At 40.9% G+C, this 20,316-nt stretch overlaps 2 protein-coding genes across 6 annotated transcripts; one reads left to right on the forward strand and one right to left on the reverse strand.

Moving 5' to 3' along the window:
• Positions 1-693: 693 nt before the first annotated feature.
• On the reverse strand, positions 694-12,225 carry LOC131591698 (DNA/RNA-binding protein KIN17-like). 3 transcript variants are annotated; one of them, XM_058862649.1, is made up of 13 exons: positions 12,100-12,225; positions 11,526-11,620; positions 10,667-10,710; positions 10,457-10,579; positions 9,395-9,576; positions 8,450-8,498; positions 8,075-8,132; positions 5,937-6,057; positions 5,371-5,421; positions 4,936-5,004; positions 4,318-4,417; positions 3,943-4,043; positions 694-2,309 (listed from the first exon to the last, which is right to left on the reverse strand). In XM_058862649.1, exons 1-13 carry the CDS (start codon positions 12,211-12,213, stop codon positions 2,247-2,249), a joined length of 1,170 nt encoding a protein of 389 aa, XP_058718632.1. In that variant the 5' UTR covers positions 12,214-12,225; the 3' UTR covers positions 694-2,246. The 3 variants fall into 3 exon arrangements, with proteins under 3 accessions (XP_058718632.1, XP_058718631.1, XP_058718633.1); XM_058862648.1 differs by having other exon boundaries at positions 5,937-6,060; XM_058862650.1 differs by lacking the exon at positions 10,667-10,710 and having other exon boundaries at positions 5,937-6,060.
• On the forward strand, positions 12,167-20,119 carry LOC131591699 (ATP synthase subunit gamma, mitochondrial-like). 3 transcript variants are annotated; one of them, XM_058862651.1, is made up of 10 exons: positions 12,167-12,423; positions 13,587-13,621; positions 14,544-14,675; positions 15,019-15,223; positions 15,734-15,877; positions 16,254-16,318; positions 17,314-17,469; positions 18,445-18,541; positions 19,356-19,393; positions 19,953-20,119. In XM_058862651.1, exons 1-9 carry the CDS (start codon positions 12,167-12,169, stop codon positions 19,360-19,362), a joined length of 1,098 nt encoding a protein of 365 aa, XP_058718634.1. In that variant the 3' UTR covers positions 19,363-19,393; positions 19,953-20,119. The 3 variants fall into 3 exon arrangements, with proteins under 3 accessions (XP_058718634.1, XP_058718635.1, XP_058718636.1); XM_058862652.1 differs by lacking the exon at positions 19,356-19,393; XM_058862653.1 differs by lacking the exons at positions 19,356-19,393; positions 19,953-20,119 and having other exon boundaries at positions 18,445-18,545.
• The last annotated feature ends 197 nt before the right edge of the window (positions 20,120-20,316 follow it).

Genomic DNA, 20,316 nt, shown 5'->3' on the forward strand with positions numbered 1-20,316 from the left:
TTGTGTTTCCAGACTGCTGGGAAAATGTAAGTTCATACAATGTTGGAGTGGGCAAATGAAGGACGTGCATTAAGTAAAGGAAATTTAACAGAAAAGGAATCTGGGTCTGGAATGGGTATCATAAGCAGTCTCCAGTATTTAAAGATGGATTAACCAGTGGTGAGGAGGGTCCTTGAAGTAATTGTTGTTGCTATATTGGCAAGAAATTAATTAGATGAGTCTCAGACAGCTTCCAGCCTTTTTGTGAAAATTCAAAATCAGAATGGGGCTTCATGCAGATACAAATCTTTCCATGTAGGAAACATTCACACTATATAGAAATAATCTTCAGTACTAAAAGTTTCCCTTCCAGGGGGCTTAGCTCCCAAAAGATCACTTACTTTTCAGGAGCATTCAGCAATGAATGAGATTAGTAGTGAAACAAATATACCTGTGTGTATACCAAAAGCTGGATTCAAAACCCTGCTTTTAAAACACCTTATTAAAACACATTGGCCTTATCCTTTTCAGCAGACCTAATCTAGGAAAGGAACTCAAGCAGTCTCCTTGCCCTTCTCAATTTCAGTTTTCTTCACTTAGGCACTAAAAGCTGGTACAGGATCTTTTTTTCAGCTGTGTCAGTATCAATGTGGCTTTGAAATGTCTTTTAAAGTTCCTCTCAGAAGTGTCAGCTACTTCCTACTAATCATTTATTGCTTCTTTCAACTCACCCATCAGTTCTGGCCTCCACAACCTCCTGTAGCAGCAGTTCAACCAAGCAGTGAGTTACCATTCTCTGGTCTTCTCTATGCAACTTACAACTTGTCTACTATATTTACTCTAATTCTTCAGGTTGCAGAATGTCAAGTGTAATTATTTTCAGTGATGCAGAAGCTGCTGTTACTTGCCCTCATTACCCTCCTACAAACATCCTCTCTCTCACTATCTCTTCTCTGGGAGTGGGCAGTGCTGTTCACACAGCACAGGTTGCACAGAGACTGAATTTACAGACAAGTGTTCTCTGCCTCCAGATCTCCTAACTCTAAACATTTTATGCTTGAAAAGACAGCTGATGTCCTGTGTGAGATGTTCCAGGCTACCTGAGACAGCAGCTATTTCATTAAACCTCTGCAGAATTCCAGTTTTCTGCAGGTTTCCCCTGGAAACCACGAAGTAACAAGACCTTTTGAAGCAAGGAAAGGGAAAAGGTTCCAGAGACACACAACCTTCAGGTGATGGGTTTTATGGCCCAGGACCACACACAAGCCTTTTTTTATTACCCAGATAATGTGGTGCACCAACCCAGCACTTCACTGTGCTCTTTGGCAGGCTTAAATCAACAGCTGCTTCACGCATTGGAAAGGTTGGTAAGAAACACACTAGCCTAAGAAAGGTCTCTGTTTATTCCTGAAGTGCCTTAGAAATAAACGTTGTACAAAATGTGACACTTTTAAAAAAATAAAACAAATAGTGCTATATCATTTTGCACAAGTAACATTACTCATGTAGCAGAACAACAATGGAGGAAAGGAAAAGGCTTTGGAAAACCGAAAGAGCAACCCCCAATTCATATCTGCACAAGCTTCAGCTGGCATCCCAAAACATGCCACAAGTCACATCCATGGTGCAGCTCCATAAGGAGTCCATATGAAGATAAATTCCATATCAGTATTATCAGGAGCCCTGATAAACCTGCTGGAGGAGCAATGACTTGCATCCTACTATCACTGATGTGCTGATCAAAAATAAACTGGTGACTGCACTTAATAAATCAGACCATTCTTACAGGAAACAATCCCTTGCAGCACTGGTATCTTCCTACTTCCTACTGGTATCTTCTTCCTTGCTTTGTTCCTGCACCCTGAAGTCCATTTTGGCTCTGAATTGAGAAGTGTGTTGCTTAAACTCCCCTAGTTCCATCACACACTGCCTCCCTGTAGGTAATTCTCCCTTCAGGACCTGCCCACATACTCCACTTTGCAGCTCTCTGCTACATTTTACAAAAGGAAATTGAAGCAAATACTATAAGGTTGATATAAAATTAAATGAAAAATTTCCATAGGATTTCCATAAACATTTATGTAACAAATTCATAGCTATCTTTAAATAAATCAAGTTTGCTGTTGTTCATGTCTATATACATTATAAATACATATACACACGCACACAATTAAAACCCTGACATGGTAGAGTCTTATGTCTGCCTGAAAGATTTCAGAAAGAAGGTTTTGAGAACCAAAATCTTCTCTGACGCATGATTTAGCACCTCAGGCGAGTTTGGAAACATCTTCATACTGGATATCTTCTACTCTGCGCCCTTTAAGAGGTCCCTGGATAATTACAGAAAAAAAAAAAAATATAACATAAAATTGCTTGTTTCTTGAATTCCCAACAGGGAGTTTATAGTAGGAGAGTACAGGGGATTTGTTCATAACACAATGTTCCTTGATACATAATTTTCAGCCTGACCAGAGAATGTGACAGGGCCTCAACACCATCCCAGAAATCCTTTCACTTTCACTTTTAGTACCAAAGTTCCTCCTGTCATCAGGGCATCTGCACAGCATCTTCCCAAATCTTCCAGAACCCAGTCTGGGTTGAGTTTGTGCAGCTCTTCGTCCTGGGTTTCAATGCAGATGCAACCAAAAGTATGTATTCTATTATCATCTATTAAAACCAGGCGGGAAACGTTCTTTATCTCTTCTATGACCCATCCCTCATATCTTAGGGGGACACCTTCTGTTAATGGGCCAGCTACTAAAACCAGGGGGGGCAGTGTTCTTTATCTCTTTCAGACCCATCCTCTTTCCAGGGGGATATCTTCTGTTAATGGGCCATTGGGTCTCACTGCATGACTGATAAAATGACATCATCCCATTGTGAGATGCTCCACCCAGAGAGGATCCTATCATTCCTACCTGGACAAAATCTGGAATTTAGAACACCACAGGCAGCCTTGCTCCACTGAATTTCCAGAGGAAGACAGGACCCATCTACACCACCACTGTACCTTCAGAGGAAAACTACACCCTTCTACGGCGTCATTGCTTCAACAGAACCACAACTGTCACTCCAGGAGGACTGCAGCCACCATTTAATCAGACTGCTACTGACCAACAGGGTGTCAGGTGTTTTTCTGCTCAGGTGACCAACAGTCAGTGTTTTTTTTTCTCCTCGTTTTTTTAGTTTGTACTACTTCATATTTATTTTAGTTTTCCTAGTAAGGAACTGTAATTCCTATTCCCATATCTTTGCTTGAAAGCCTCTTGATTTCCAGATTATAGTAATTCAAGGGGGTGGGGTGGTGGTTTACATTTTTCCATTTCAAGAGAAGTTTCTGCCTTCCTTAACAGAAACCTGTATTTTCAGACCAAGACACCGTTCCTTGAATGGGATATAACAGTGCTCCCTCTTGCAAGCTGTATTTAAGAAGTTTGACTTTGAGCCAAAGTCAGTACCTCTATGCTTTATCAATTAGTTTAAAGATTGGTTTTGCAGAGCAGAACAAAAAAAGAGCCACACAGACATGTTGGCATGGACTGGTTGTTAACCATAACCGAGATCAGAAATGAACATATAAAGCCCCACATGCAGTCTGGAAAAGGCAGGAGAAAATTCACATCCTTGCATGTTCTAATTTTTTTACCTTCCCACAAAACAGTATCACTACAGCTATGTTCCAAATAAACACACAAAATATTTTCCAAATCTCTTTCAGGCCCAAAACTCACTAAATTTAGCTCCCTAGCATCTTTCTGAAGATTCTCTGCAAACAGCAAAGAATTAGCCTGTGCTAGGTGAGAATATGTGGCTGTTGACCGGTGAGGGCTGTCCACAGAACTTTGCACACCACAAATCCCACCTGTAAGGCAGGATTAAGGATACCATGGTTCTTTGTGAAAGCTCTCCATGTACAGATTGAAAGCTGTCTGCAAACAAGAGCTTGCAATGTTTGATACTTACCGAGTCAATGGTTATTGTCACTGAAAACCTCTTCTCATTGATGGATTCCAAAATGCCTTCATTTCCTCTGTACCCACCATTTAATACCATCACTTTCTTGCCTGAAAGAAAAATAGCAAAAGAGTTACACAGCAGAGTTACAGACTTCTGTAAAATGTTTGTCCCCATCTTTCTTATAAACCCCCTTTAAGTATTTGAAGGTGCTCTAAGGTCCTCACAGCAACTTCCCTTTTCCAGGCTGAACAACCCCAGCTCTCTTAGCCTGTCTTCTCAGGAGAGGTTATGGTACTTTCAAGTGGATGAATTATAGTTTAAAAGAACTGAAAGGTAAGTTTTGTAGAGGCAGAAGGCAAAACCAGAAGAAAACAGCCGTACCTGGTGCTGGTATTACAGTTTCTAGATGTGTCTGATCAAGCTTCAGCTTGTCCCCAGAGTCAATCACCTTCACAACTGCTGTGTATTTGTCAATCACTTCCTGTTGTGAAAGGCAGAGGCCAATCAGAAAAACCAAACATTTTTCTCTAAATTTACATTTCAAAGTTAACAAACTTTGTTTGTTGTGACACTGCAATTCTGCATTTTCAAAACCAGCAATATGCAAAGGCTCTAGCCTGGAGATTTTATGTGCAAATGAGATCCTGCAGCTTAAATATCAGTGCAGAACTGATTAGTCTTAGGTTAAAACCCAAATGCACCGCTTTTGGTCACATCCCATTGACTCAGGGAATATTCCCCAAGATGGATGTGCTAATAGGGACAAACTACACAGGACAAAACCATGCTTAAGAAAGGATCACTGAATAAATGACATGAAACCAATTCAGAGGTTCACTGCCTGTCCAGAATAAGTCCCAATACAGGTGAGGTGACATTTCAGTCCTCAATCACGTTGTCTTAAGGCTGAACAACCTGTATAATGAAACAAATTTTCCCAAGTCATATAATTCCAGAAAAACCAAACCAATGCCACATGCTCCCCATGGCCCACCTTACCTTAACAACTGCCTTCTTCTTGTGGTACTTCTCCCCAAGCTTTTTCGTTACAATTTTTACAACGATCTCCTGGGAGATTTGAGAGAAAAATAAAATGAAGTACCAAAATGTGCAAACAACTCTACAATCTAAATTAAGAGTACAGCACAGTCAAGGAAGCAACAATAGTAAAGATGTGCCTTTCTGAAATTTGTGTATATTGTCATCTTATTAGCTCAAAGTAGCATCTCTCAATTTTTTTGGGTTTCTTTGACAAATACAGTTACACTTGAATTCACAATCCAATGTGACAGCCCACAATAGGTCAAGAGCAGGAAAAGGAAAATAAGCGTGAATTTAGTTTGCAATCTGCTTCTGATCTTTATAGTAATCAACAATGGCTAGAAATGCAGAATTGGCTGTATTTGATACAATAATAATTTTTAAGTCACTTACAGGATGTAACCAGTAGTCTCTTCGAGATGTTCTTTTCTTCTCCTCTTCAAGCTGAAGAAAAACAACAAATAGTCACCAATTACTTCCTCCTTCCACTGCAGCTTTCCTATGCCTTTGAACAGCTTTGAACCAATTATCCAGCCCTATCTAATGTGGGGAACAAAAACAATCCCCAAACCCTAAATAACAGTAAGTCATTATAGTCTTGCCTCATAAAAAATGATTATATGAATCCAGGAACTCATGCTAAAATGGTGATTTGTAATTTTTTTTTTTTTTTTGGCAAGTGTTTCTAGGTATTTTCTTCTCTTGCAAAATCTGTATTCCTTTACTTCCAACACCTCAGCCATCTGGGGACTAGGCAGAGTTGAGCAGCCAGTTTTATGAGGAAATGAAACCAGTTTTATGGGGAAATGAAATTATTTTGCCTGGTAAGATGTGAAAGTTGGACACTGAATGCCTTCCATATGAACAGAAGGTCTGAGGTCACTTCAAAGGGATACCCTGGTGAATTGAATTGCCACAGGCACAGGGGCACACAGAAACAGATCCCACATGATTATTACCTCCATGATCTCATCCAGTGCAGATTTCTTCTTTTTTTCTTTGGTTTGGCCAGAGCTGTGAGCTGCTTCTTTTCTTTTAACTGCCCCCTCCACCATCTTCAGTGCATTCTGTCCAAGGACACTGCTGGAAAAGTACATCGGTTCTTTCACAGCAGATCTTACATTTTTTTCCCACTAGCAAGATGCATTTGAAGAACTGGCTGTGCAAAAAGGCCTGCTGGTCTGCTGGACTTCAGCTGTGACAGTCCCCTTCCAGACCCTGCACACCTCCTCCTCCTCTAGAAGTGATCTCCTTGGGGTGCAAACTCCATGTTCACTGAGGGGCACTGCTGGCAGTCCAGCAGAATGGACACAGCCCCATGACCAGTTCACCACAGCACAAGAAACTAGTTGATCAAGGACTTGAGTTCAGTGAAGAAGACAAAAGCTGGTCTGCAAATAAGGTTTTCAAATCTGAAAGGACAAACTTTAGAGAAACCACCTGGACAGAGGAACTCAGACATGGCAGATATCCAGAATTCCTTTCAGACAGAGACACGGAGCCTATCTGGCAATGGGAGAAAACACCCAGAATCTGCAGACAAGAGCTCCACACCCAGCAAATAAATGTCACCCTCACAACCATATTCAAAATAGGCAAACAGCCTAAGAATTGTGGAAAATAAAGAGCAAGCATCACAAAAAATTACATCTTGGGGATGATGGAACATCTAGGTAAAGTGAGAACTGCTCAGAGGCAGCTTCAGTTCAGCCATTTTTCTAACAGACATTGAACACAGAAAAAAAAAATTGGGTATTGATTCAACTCAAAAGATGAAGGCAGCCGCTCAGAGGTGAACAGTGATACAATTATTAATATGGCCTTAGGACAAAGTGCATGTTCTGCCTGTGGTGAGGATGTTAGGTATACTCCCACAGGGAAGATATCCCATGGGAATGAAGATACAGGAATTGCAGTGGATGCAACTATAAGAGAAAAATTGTATTTCAGAGGAAGTCTGAATAATCATAGAGTTTGAGAAAAAAATAGCACATTAAATCATAAATCAAATAGCATGTACTTAAACAAACATCCCATGAAGGGCAACATACAATTAAAACATAACAACTGCAGTGTCCATATTTAAGAGGACTAACATATCTAGCTGTGAAGTCGCTACAGTATCATTTCAAAGTTTACAGATAAGTATTTAGTGTATGCCGTGAAGAAATGAGACTACTTGACACATGATTTCACATTTTGCCAAATTTTAGCAAGGACCTGAAGTATTCCTCACTGAAACTATTCAAGTGAGAGTCTCAATTAAGTTTCAGAATCGTCTTAAGCACAACTTGATGCTTATGGATAATTAACAAGTTTTCCTCAAAGCCTGCAATCTGTATCTATTATTGCAAAGAACTGCTTTAGTGTCTCATTTTCTGCCTGGCATATATCCCATCAGATACCTTATCTAAGAGCTGAGTGTGATGAGGGGAAAGCTTTCTTTTACCTGCAATACATTTAATTACAATATTGCCTCACATGAGAAGATGCACTGCTCATCAAACAGTTCCACAGACTGCTGTAAGTCAGTACTATTTGCATTATTGATCCCTTTTTTTCCTGAATTGCTTGTGGTTACATGATGACAATTAAATCCCAGAGCTCTAGGAAGAACACAGAGCTCACAAACCAGAAATCAGACAGATTTAGCTGCTTAAAGGATGACCAGAGAAAACATTATCTCCAATCATACAAGGCAATCAAACCTTTTAGGAACCAAAATTAACAGGTCAGGAATATCCATTCATAGAAGGTAGCTGGGACTAGATTGCATCACTGCAAGTGCTTTGGCTGGATCCCTTTCCCACCCTCCATGGAGGAACCTGTAACTGCCTATTACTTTATGGGCATCTGCCATGAAGCACAGAGAATTCAAGAAGGCTCCTCACAGCTCACACTTAAGATACACCCACTCATCCGTTTTAAATACAAAACAAACCATGAAGTCACCTAGTAGCCCATTCTGAATATCAAGAGAGGATGAGAGATTAGACTCCAAGTATTTTGGGAAAGACAAACCTTCCTGTTCATACAAATACCATTGTCACAGAAGTGCTATGTAACAGTAAGGGTTGGCCTTAAATTCTTTTCTCACCTTGTTTTAGAAGATGCTGCGACTGAAGTACTTGCTCCTTTGTTTAAATTAAATGTAACTAAAAAATAAAGAGACATTACTCTATTTCTATCTTTAAAAATAACTGCATTGAAGGATGTTAACAATTTTTAACATCTGCAAATAGGATAAATCATAAATTTGAAATTATTTACTAATCTATATTTTGGCTTAGTTTTTACGATAAATCAAACTTTGTAATACAGAACACTCTGCATTTCCATATTCCAGTGCTCTTTATAACTGATCTCAAAGCACTTTATGAAGCACTAAGCAGGCTTCAATGCTGATTCCATCAGAATCACAAAATCAGCTCCAGTAGGTTCTTGAAAATTACATCCATCAAAATCTGATTACCTTTCTCTTCTTCGTTTTCTCTGTTCAATTCAGTATAGACTGGCATTTCCTGCCAAAAAAACACAAAGCACATTTGAAGAATCAAAAAGAAAACTAAGTCAAGATATCATTTTTTGGTGATCATTGCTTAGCTCAGTTTTACAGACAGCAGCTGTAATATTCAACCTGGCTTGATTTGTAAAATATTAAAATTGAAAACATCATCTCATTACAGGTTTCTGTGCAAAATTCTCCAATTAACAGAAATGCTAAACTTGCTCAATTCCATCATAAAAGGCAAGTAAGTGGTCTTGCTTCAGCAGTTTTCTCTATCTGAACCAACATGATCTGACTGGTTTCTGGACAAACTCAAAGAAAAAAATTCTGGTGTCTTTCCAATTTTTAAGCACCCAAGGCTCAGACCATTTAAATTTCAATTAGTTTTAAATTAAGAAGCAGGTAATTGTTTACAACAGCATTTAAATGTACCCATCAATACCCAGGATCATATGGGAGGTTCCAGCCCCAGGCAATAACATGTATGGAGATCATGAAATGATGCCAAATAAACAGATCCCAAATAACCAAGCCAGCACCACCAAAATAGAACTTTTTACTATGTGAACTTGGTTATGCCAAATGCCCCTGGTTATTTATCTCAGCCTCCTCAGTGTACAAAGCACTTGTTATCTGCACCTCTATTAGCTGTGAAATGCCATAAATTAAGACATTTAATGCAGGTTAATGGATCGTTTGCTCCCCCTTCCTAAATTCAAAGGTGATTTTTAAATCACTAATCCCTTGAAGAGCCGTAAATATTACTTCCTTAGTACTACTGCTAGCTGGGTACAAAGTAAGTGCAAATTAGGAAGCAAAGGAAATAGCAGTGCAAGGAATGTAGCAGCATCAAATTCCCCAGTTTACTTAACCACAATGAAGGCTCACACACAGTGCAATTTTCCTCACCAGTTCTTTCCCCTCCAAACCTCTTCTAACTTGTTGTTCAATGAATTTAGCGGTTTTTTCTTCATCATCAAGGTCCTGTTTCTTCTTCCTCTCTTGTTCTTGCTGCCTGCGAATGGTCTCTGGGTCCCTGTCGATGTACTGAATGTACCAGCCTTTAGGAGTCTCATCAACCTTGCAAAGACCTAAAAAAATCAAGGCAAGACAAAGTAAGATTAATATTAACAATATCAAGATCATTTTTAGTCCATGTTCACTGTAGCAATGCAGATACTTTACCAGAGACAACAACACGCCCCTTACTGGGCTGCTAAAGCTGACTTTGAATTTGAATCTGCACCACGTGTTCCTGGCCCTCAGCTACCCAGATCTGTTTGGACACAAGCCAGTGTATGTCACAAAGTGCATGAAGTGCTTTACAATACTTTCCTTATTGAAGAAAACGTTTCCTTCTTACTGTTTTAACAAGGAAGAAGACAGAAAACATGTATAATTGATACACACTAAAGAAAATATTGCAGTGCTGTGCTATTATTACTGACTCTGGCTAGCGTGACTTTCCAAACACTCTGTAACTGCTGGATGTATCCTGCAGAACAGGGGCACCCAGAGCCAAAGCAAACTTTCTGTCACCACAGTGCCATTTAATCTCTCTTCTTCCCAGTAAACACAAATCTGCAGATCTCCAGCTTTAACCCTTCCACTAGGCCAGGAATGAAAATGACTGCTTGCTTCTTGTCACCTCAGATGTGGAAATTAAGGGATGTCCTAGTTCTTAATTTTTAAATGGCAACTGTTGGAAGTTGATTTAGAGTTCAGCAATACATCCAGTAAATACAGACCAGCAGATGAAACAAGGAAATGCTCACAACTGATGTACTTATACCAGACTTCTGACATTTTTCATTAGAAAACTCCTAAAGGTTAGCACAGAAATACGTGTATATACATATATACAGGAGGGGAAGAAAGGAAAATAACTAACATAAATATTTACTGATCAGTTATCAGGAATTCAATTGCCCAATAATATTAAGACTTCCCAACCTGAGCAGGCACACTCACCTTCTCTCCCCAGCCATTTTGTAAAATCCGTCAGTGTTTCCCATTGTGTGGCATTCATGTGGATGTGCTCTCGATGGCTGATGTATTCATTGTACACAATATTATTGTGAACTCTCTTTGTTCCTAAAATGCAGATTATGATTATGATTATTATTATTACTGAACCAACAAAAGACACTAAAACAAGCAAACAAACAGCAAAATATTTACCAAATCGCCTTCTGAGCAATTCAAGGAAATCATTTCGGAATTCCCTTAGGGAATAAAAAAAAAGTATTTTTAGTAAAACTTTAACCACTAGGAAGCAATTTTCTCTTGTCATCAACAATTAAACATCTGCAGTATAAACCTGATGATTATTCTTCTGAGCTGAGTATGATGCTATTTCGACACATTTCCCTTTTTCACTAGGGCAGGACTAAATGCAGGAAGAAACACAATATGATACATGCACACACCTTAAATCTCCAAGAGAGTAACAGCCTCTCAAAGGGATAAAATGGAGCAAAGGAATCTCAACACTTCCCACTAATTACTAGTGTTATGTTACCAGATGTCTTCCCAGACTGACTGACACAGAGCACAGGGCAGGACAAAGGGCAGAGGGGTGGATGGGGCAGATGGATCACTCATCTCCCTGCTAATTTCAGGGCTGCAGAATAAAGCCTCACTTCAGACTCCTGCTGAAGACAGCTCCAGTCATCCCAGCTCTCACGTAGGTCAGCTGGACAAAGGCCTGGGAGAAGCTGGGAGATGTCAGTCCCTCCCTGACTTGTTCTCTCTGTTATGGCTCTTTTAGCTCGTGTGTGTGGGGCAGTCACTCAGCAGGGACAGAAAGGTGATGTATTTGTAACACAGAGGGACTTCAAACATGTTTAAAACACGAGACAAAATTGTCAAATTTGACTAAAATTATTTGCATTGCCAAATTTTCAATTACAAAAAGAGCCAACATTAACATGTATCACAATAAAGTGTCTTCAGTGGGACATTATTGGGTCTTAGGGGTGTGGCTGTGCAGACCTGACACAGGGATGAAGATCTGGGTAAGAACATACAGAAAACTTACTCAGAGAAGTAATCCATGAATTGCTGAGGATTTTCAGAAGCCAGCAGCAACTGCCTCTGGTGGGACTCAGACATGCAGTGACACTTGAAGCCATTCTATAAAGTAAAAATAAATACTTTGCTTGTCTTTGTCTCAATTTGCAACACTCATAGATTAAGAGAGCATTAAAATCCTACAGATAAAATCCAGTGATCACAGTTCCTACAATGTTCCCTTCAACAGCACTGGGAAGATAAAATAGGAAGAAATTATTCCCTGTGAGGGTGGTGAGGCCCTGGCACAGGTTGCCCAGAGAAACTGGAAGTGTTCAAGGACAAGCTAGACGTGCCTTGGAGTAACCCGGGATGGTGGAAGGTGTCCCTGCACATGGCAGAGGGGTTGGAAGTGGGTGATCTTTAAGGTCCTCCCAACCCAAACCATCCTGTGATTCCATGAGCTCGGAGCTGTCACAAGAGCTGACCCCAAGCAAGGGGACCTGCCCCCAGGAGAACCGGGATGGGGGGTCCTTAGCCGGAGATCTGAGCCACCCGAAGCACAGGGGACACCCCCCCCCTCCCAGCGCGCCGCCAGTTACCTCATCGCGGCACTGCTTCTGGCACATCTGGCAATACCAACGCAGCTTCTGCAGCCCCTTGGACTTGATGCGGTTGGCGATCGCCTTGGGGCTGAGGAAATCCGACTTCCCCATGACGCCGATCCCGTCCCGATCCCGATTCCGCTCCCGAGCCGGTGCCGCTCCGGATCCCGCCTCCTCCGGAAATGGCGGCGGCGCCCTGGAAGCGGATCCCGGCGGGGCGGCGCAGGCGCGCTGCGGGCGCGCTGACCTTCAGCGGGGCTGTGGTGGAGGCGCCGCCATGTTCGCCCGGGGCGCCGCGGTCGCGCTGGTCCAGCCGCAATGGTATCGGCACGGGCCGGGACGGGCGCTGTGGGGACGGGGGAGCGCGTCCCGATGGCCGGGGCGGCTCTGCGGAGTGAGGGGGGATGGCTTCCTTCGGCCGTGCGGCGCCGGGGGGCGGCGGGGTCGCAGCCCCGGGCGGCCCGTGAGGGGCTGCGGGCTCTGAGGGGTGGCGGCGGAACGGGCACCGGGCGATGAGGGCAGCTGGGTCCCGCAGGGATGGAGGGTCTGTCCTCGGTGGGTGGAAACGCTCGGCCGGGATGGGTGAATGGGACAGGCAAGGGTTAAAGGACAGGTTTGTACATGGCAGGAGACCTTGCTCTGGCCAGGAAATCGTACGGCCTCCTCAGCTTCGTTTTAATAGTCTTTAGAAACTAATTGCATTGTATGAAGCTTTGTTTAAAATGATTGTTTTTATTTCTGTTTGCCCTTCCAATGCCCTCGTTTGCTCCGTGCCATTACCCAAGGCGGTGGATATTGCATTTAGCTTTTCACTGTACTCGGCACTGCTGAGGCGCCGCCTCGAGTCTGGGGCCGCTGCGGGGCCCCTCAGTTCAGGAAGGACATTGAGGTGCTGGAGCGAGTCCGGAGAAGGGCAGTGGAGCTGGGCAGGGATCTGCAGCCCAAGTCCTCTGAAGAATGACCGAGGGAGCTGGGGTAGCTCAGCCTGCAGAAAAGGAGACTCGGGGTGACTTTACCACTCCACAACTCCCTGACAGGAGAGTGCAGTCAGGTGGGAGTTGGCCTCTTCTGCCAGGAGCCAGCGGCGGGACACGAGGACATAGGTTTATGTTGTACATTAGGAGCAATTTCCTCACAGAAAGCGTGATTAGGCATTGGAATGGGCTGCCCAGGGAGGTGGTGGAGTCACCGTCCCTGGAGGTGTCTAAAGAAAGATTGGATGTGGCACTCAGTGCCGTGGTTTAGTTGATAAGGTGGTGTTTGGCCATAGGTTGGACTTGATGATCTCAGAGGTCTTAGATGAGGGAAGGATGAAGGTGTGCCTACAGGCCACAGGTCAGCGTGGCTTGTCTCTGCCAGAGATGTTTTTTAAGAAACAGGAAATCTTTGAATTTTCATCACTCTGAAAGGGATTTGCCCTTGGCAGGTGTTGGTTTGCTGGAGAGATAGTGAATTATCCTAATTTCTCCTGCATTTCTTTTCAGGGGCCAAGTCAGGAATATGGCAACGCTAAAAGACAGTAAGTAAAGGTTTTGTCTGATCTTGAGAGATGAAAAATGTTGCAGGAAAGCCATATGTTAAAATATAATTCTGTTTAGTCTCTGTTGGGTAAAATTATTCTGATACATAGCAATGATATATAGGCCTGCAGTGCTAATTACATTAAACAAATGTCCTTCAGAAAAGGAATTGCTTGAAGTGGTTTTGGCAGTAATTCAGGTGTCTTTTTATAGTTATACTCAAATATATTTTTAAAATATTTTTTATTCATATGTTCTAAACCAGATTTCTGCTCACATCTAAGAATTAACTTAATTTCTCCTGTGTTTATTTCCTTGTGTTTTGATGCAGCATTTGGGGGAAAAAGGATTGACTGAATGGTTTTAGTGTGATAATGCTTCCTTAAGCCGTTCCTCATAGCTCTTATATAGGGATATTGCCTAGGAACTGTGCTTGTCTGTGGTTTTTGGTTTATGTTTTGGTTTCTTTTTCCATTAGTGTTTTTATAAATGTCATTTTACCACAGTTTAAACAGAGGAGGAATTTTTTTCTGTCTTCACACTATGGGGATATTTTTGTTTCTTTCCTCTGTCATCTGTAAAGATGACATTATACCTCAGTTGTCGAATTTGCAGAAACAGGTAGAAGTGAAAGCAAAGAGAATAGTAAATAGACTTCATGTTAGGATAAATATTAAATGACTGTAGTGTCTGAAGGAAATAATATCTCTGTTGTAAAGATGAATTTGCGTTAGCCATGTTCTTACTCTTATTGTAAACACTGAGACCCTTTTTGAGGTTTATTTGTGTGCTGTTTGTTTATTTCTTCTTCTTTGAAAAACATGGCAAAATATTTTTGTATGGCTCTTACTGGCATTTTGTTGTTTGGGTTTGGTCATTATGCCCAGTACCGTCCATGACCTTCAACTCTTAACCTTGCAGTCACCAGGCGTTTGAAGTCCATCAAGAACATCCAGAAGATCACCAAGTCCATGAAGATGGTTTCTGCAGCCAAATATGCAAGAGCTGAGAGGGAGCTGAAGCCTGCGAGAGTCTATGGAACAGGAGCTCTGTGTGAGAGAAAGTTCTTGCACTTAGTCATGGGGGAGCAGAAGAGGAGGTTTTCATAGTGGTGATAAAATGCTAAGGCTTTTTAACCTTCCAGTAGTCTGTTTCCAAAAGAATTTCCATAGTGAACTTCTCTGAGTGACATCTGATCAGAGTTGTGAATTGTTTATTGCTCACATCTGCTCTGACCATGTGCAAACTTGGAACAATTGCAAAGGAGATAAAATTAATCTGGCTGAGATTTGGAGCCCTTTTATAAGTGGTTTTAGTTAGAATAATTCAGAGCACTTTTTATGACTTACTTTCTTTTTTTGGCACCCTTGAAAAATGTAATTTTTTTTTTTTCCAGCTCTTTATGAGAAAGCAGAAATAAAGGCACCTGAGGACAAGAAGAAGCATCTCCTTATTGGTGTGTCCTCTGACCGAGGCTTGTGTGGTGCTATCCATACATCCATTGCTAAAACCTTGAAGAACGAAATTACCAACCTCTCAAATGCAGGGAAAGAGGTTATGGTGGTTGGAGTAGGTGACAAGATCAGAGGCCTGCTTCAAAGGTAAATAGGATGAGGCCCAAAACTCACGCTGCAAAAGAGTTTAGTTTGGAGTTTTGTTTGTTTTCTGTGGTAGAAATTTCAAGGCTGTTTAGAAGATTGTTTGACTATTGTCTATTGATTCCTTCATTGATTGTCTATTGATTCCTTCATTGACAGGAAATTGCATTTAAGGGAACTGTGCTAAATTCAAGTTCCTGTAAAAAAAAAATCTGCAAATATTCTAAAAGTGGTTTTGGTAATCTCACAATTTGGGAAACTGCTGCACAGCACTATTATTTTCTTGAAATAAAAGTCTGAAAGCTGGCAACTGGTGCTGTTACACATGTGTGTATTGTGAAGCTATCATAATTTAACTAAAGGCAAAGTTTCTTTCTGACCCTAATTCAATAAAATGTTTAGTTCTGAACACTCTTTCCAGTCAGTTACTTCTAGTGAATCAGTCTTGCTGCCTTTTTTTGTACTTTAGCACATCCACTTGGTTCTAACACAGGTTTGTTTTTTTTTCTGCAGAACACACAGCAACTATTTCCTGCTGACATTCAAAGAAGTGGGACGGAGACCTCCAAGCTTTGGAGATGCTTCAGTCATTGCTTTAGAGCTGTTAAACTCTGGGTTTGAATTTGATGAAGGCTCTGTCATCTACAATCGGTTCAGGTAAGGTTGAACTGAAACTTCACTGGAAAAATACTTGGCAGAATGCTTCAAAGAGCATATTGCCCTGATAAAGTTATATGAGAACTGGCTGTGATTTGGCATGTTCACTTGTTGATTTTATTGTGTGTGAAGGACTGGGCTGTTTTTTCTAGTAGCTGTGGTTGGAACTCCCTTTTGACTTGTGTATATATATATAGTGAATGCTGTTATATTTGCAATCAGCACATCATTATTTTCAGGTGATATCCAAGATCTTTTCATCAGGATTATCACAAAACTTGGTGGCATGGGAAATCCAGAAGTTGTCTATTGTAATTTGAACCATTCAGTTTAGAGTTAGTTGAACTGGACAGTCTATTTTGCTCTTTTTTTACAGGTCTGTCATCTCTTACAAGACCGATGAGAAACCAATCTTTTCCTTTGAAACTGTGGCTAGTTCTGGTAAGTAGGGAGCTAGAAACCACCAGTTACATGCAGTGATAAATCACAAGAAAAGTACTCTGAAAAAGGGAATATGGTATTAAAACTTATTATTATGACACTTGTATCATAAATTTAACAGATGGTTTTATCTTGGCCAAGGTCAGTCCAAGGCTGGCTTACAAAGGTACTGTGGGACAAGGAGGTTAAAAGGAAACGTGATATAAATCTGGTTTGAGATTCTGTCTCAAGCAAGAATTGTGTGTACGTCAACTCTGTCAGTTCCAAAATTTTCAGCACTGAACAGCCTGAGTAGTGACTTCACTGCTCACTAAAAATACCCCAGAATGTTTCTGCAGCATTGTTTGAAAAGATTAATCATACTGAGGCAATAATGTGTTTTCCTTTGGCCTGACTTTCCTATTATTAAATTGAATTAAAACACATAAAATAGTTAACAGAATTATAACTAGCATAGAGATTCTGAAGGTGCACATCGTATGTGCAGGAAGTTCCTCTGTGCTGCCTTAAGTATTGAAACAGCCCAGCCAAGTAATCTTCTCCATGTCACTGTGTGTCGCTCTATTAAGGAACGGCTGGGAAGAGACAACACAGACTGTCATGGAGTCAGAACAGGAGAATTCCCTAGTTTATTGCTTCAGCCTTGTTTTATAGACTGGTTCGTGGAAAGTACAGAAAGGAAACTCTTATTGGTTAGTAAACTGCTACATCACCATCATTGGTCAGTGGTGAACAACACCCTCTGACTTTCTCTTGCAAAGAAAACACGGGACAGACAAACAGCACCTGGCACGGCTGTTTTCTGTCTCTGAGGATTGTTTTCAAATCCTCCCATGAATTTCTCAGGCTAGCTCTCAGGCAGGACTGAGAAGCTATGCGGCCTGCAGTTTCTGCAGGCTCCCTGCAGCTTGCTCCAGAGCTAGCATCCACAACTGTGTTTTCCTGGAAGTAATAAATCTTGGATGTCTCTAAGCCTGCTCTTCCGTGTTTTGCAGAGAGCCTAAGTATCTATGATGATATTGATGCTGATGTGCTGAGAAATTACCAGGAGTTCACACTAGCAAACATTCTGTACTACTCCCTGAAAGAGTCCACCACCAGTGAGCAGAGTGCCAGAATGACTGCCATGGACAATGCCAGCAAGAATGCTTGTAAGCTACTCCCTGGGTTTTCCAGGACTTCAGTTGTTCAGCAGGAAAGTGCTGACCTCCCTTTGTGTAATTCTTGGCTTCAGAAGTCATCTATTTCTTATCTTAATTCCACTTTGAGTCATTTTTTTGAGCCAGTTCAACTGAGATTCTGTTTCAAATGTGAATGGTATTTAGTCCCTAGGACGAGGGATTGCTGTCAAGAAACGAGCCTCGGACTGGAACTGAAATAACAGATTATTTAAAAGACATATGAAATACTAAACTAATCTTGTAATGGCTAAATATTTTCTATGCTCCTCTCATGTGGCTGCTCTGAGGATTTCCTGAATTTTCATAAATCTGTACCAACCCATGCACCAAATAGAATTAGTGCAGCACAATTTAAACGTGGGGAAGCTTAAACAATAGTTAAATACTACCTGTCATGGAGCAAGTAGAGAATATATGAGTATTCCTTGGCAGGATCCTGGTGATTGTGTGAAGCTGATGTGATGTACAGTTGGGCTGCCTGGAATGGTAGGCATGGCTCTGATGACCAGCTTGAGAGAAAGAGGTGATAATTTCTGTGTTTCAAAATAATTGAAAAAAAAAAAAACCCAGAAAAATCTGTCTCCTTTTGCCACAACTTGAAAAAAATAATAATAATAATGTAGTTAATTGACAGTGAAATCTGATTTCAAAGCAAATGATGTGTGCTTGTGTTATGTTACAATAAGCTATGTCATACCTGTTTACAAGTCTGCCAGCTGTTCTGCAGATGTTTAACTGACAAGCTGAATTCTCAGGTTTCTAGATTGTTTCCTGGTAATATTACCTGTAGGGAAAAAACGTCAGGTGCGCCAAGGCTCTTGATATTTGCAGTGGTATTGTTGGATATTTGCAGATATTTACTTGGCTATTCTGCCCATACACCTTCTCTTTATCTGCATTTATTCACTCATTCTGTGTTAAAACTCCAATCTTGCCTTTTTCCAGCCGAGATGATTGACAAGCTGACCTTGACGTTCAACCGCACCCGTCAAGCCGTCATCACCAAGGAGCTTATTGAGATCATCTCTGGTGCTGCTGCTCTGTGAGTATTTGTAGGAACATGCAGTCAGAGCTGTTGCAGTCAGTGCTGTTTTTTTGCCAGGGTAATGGGCAAGGTTTGGGATTGTAGGCCCTAAAACCAGAGTGAAGGCAGTCCCTGGCATGGCTCCCAAGCTTTTCAGCTTGCGCAGTTCTACTAACCAGAGCGAAGTTTGGCAGTTTTTTCTGAGCAGATACAGTTTAAAAGTTGGTAAAATAGATCTTCAGCCTCACCACACATCCTTGCCTGGAGAGGCGAGGGTTTTCCTCCTTTCTGGCCTTTGGTGGATTTCCCCCCTTGTCCCTTTTACCTGGATGTTTCCTACCTTGCTTTATCAAGTAGCCCAGTAGTGTTGAGTGGGGGAATGTCATGACTGAAATGCTTTTAGATAAATGATGTGTTCAGAAGCTGAGAGGTTGGGGATGGGCTTGCAAGGAGGGTATTTCCAGAATCTGTTGTTACAGAATATGTATTTTACTTGAAGTTCAGTATTTTGCTTGTTTGCCTGAGCCTGAGGTTTTGTGCAGGTGTGTGCTGCAGGTTACAAATGTGGGGGCTTAGACCACAATTTGTAACTGCATGTAGCTCATGTGTATTACTGTAACAGTTAAAAATTTGTGCTCTGTATGGAAATACATGTGTTCATATCCTGTGTATTTACAGAATGCCTGGAATATGTACTTTATACTATTTCGGTGCTGTATTGTGCTCCTCACAATACATTTGTGGTCATAAATCCATTCAGAGTTTTGCCTGAATTTGCATGAGTTGCTTCCTAACCTGCTTGTTTTGTTTTTTCTCATAATACCATAACCAGGGATTAATCGGGAAAAGCGGTTCAGCCGTATCCAAGAGGTAAAGTTATCTCATAGAAACTGGATTGTGTTTTAAAATGAATTAACACAGAAAATATAAAGTCAGATGAGAAAGTCAAAATTGAGTGGTCTTGGTCAGACAGAAATTTTTCTTAAAGAGCTGTTAAATTGGACATTTCTAGTTTGAATCTGTCTAGACAAAGAATTCTTAATTTTCAGTAATTTTAAGGAAAGTATGTCCATGGGAGCATAATCCTATATGAGTTATAATTTTCTGTGGGTTTTTTTTTCTCTATTACTAGATTAATTCACAATTACTGTTTGAATTTTTGCATAGTGGCCTGACTGAATATGATTACTTAAAAATGTCTGTATGTAAGACATACCTAAAGAGGTTTCTGTATTAAAATGAACATATTCAAAATCTAAAATGTAAGGAAAATTTTGAAATTTAAAATGTAAGAAAAAAATAGATTTGATGAATAGTTTGGGGGAGGGTAAGGAATATTAATGAAGTGTTCAAATTAGGGAAGATAACAGTTTAAAAGAAATACATAAACAGATGAGAGGGTTTTAATTTGTTTCAATTTTCCTTACAGGTGAAGAGGAGCTCTTCTGAGCATATGTGGTTTAGCCTGCCTGTGTCTGTGTTAACAAGACTGGTCTGTTATCTTGTGAAGAAGTGGAAAAGCCCCAGAAATCTGTAAATTCTTACAATAAACCACCTCCATGAAACAGATCCTTTTGGTTGTCTGTGGAGAAAATGCTCTTGGAGTCTAAATATCTGGATTGGGCTTGGGTGTGCTTTGAAACTTTATTTTTTAAAAGTCTGTGTGCTACATTTTCAATTTATTTTCCATATGAAACATGTAAGTGAATGCTTCTTTTGAAGAGTGGAAGAGATTTTTTTGTTTCATCCAGATTTTGAAAGTGACCTACTTTGACAGATACTGTGGGCTGAAG

This window comes from Poecile atricapillus, chromosome W (genome assembly GCF_030490865.1).
Source record: "Poecile atricapillus isolate bPoeAtr1 chromosome W, bPoeAtr1.hap1, whole genome shotgun sequence".
NCBI classification, from domain to species: Eukaryota; Metazoa; Chordata; class Aves; order Passeriformes; family Paridae; genus Poecile; species Poecile atricapillus.

Excerpts from the sequence above, each read along its gene's own strand:
- LOC131591699 (XM_058862651.1), top strand. The coding sequence starts at position 12,167 with ATGCGGTTGGCGATCGCCTTGGGGCTGAGGAAATCCGACTTCCCCATG. Across the intron at positions 12,424-13,586 it reads GCGCTGGTCCAGCCGCAATG|GGGCCAAGTCAGGAATATGG; the intron begins GTATCGGCACGG and ends ATTTCTTTTCAG. Across the intron at positions 16,319-17,313 it reads TGAAACTGTGGCTAGTTCTG|AGAGCCTAAGTATCTATGAT; the intron begins GTAAGTAGGGAG and ends CGTGTTTTGCAG.
- LOC131591698 (XM_058862648.1), bottom strand. The coding sequence starts at position 12,213 with ATGGGGAAGTCGGATTTCCTCAGCCCCAAGGCGATCGCCAACCGCATC. Across the intron at positions 6,061-8,074 it reads GCAGCATCTTCTAAAACAAG|CAGTGTCCTTGGACAGAATG; the intron begins GTGAGAAAAGAA and ends GTACTTTTCCAG. Across the intron at positions 5,005-5,370 it reads GAGACTACTGGTTACATCCT|GAGATCGTTGTAAAAATTGT; the intron begins GTAAGTGACTTA and ends CAAATCTCCCAG.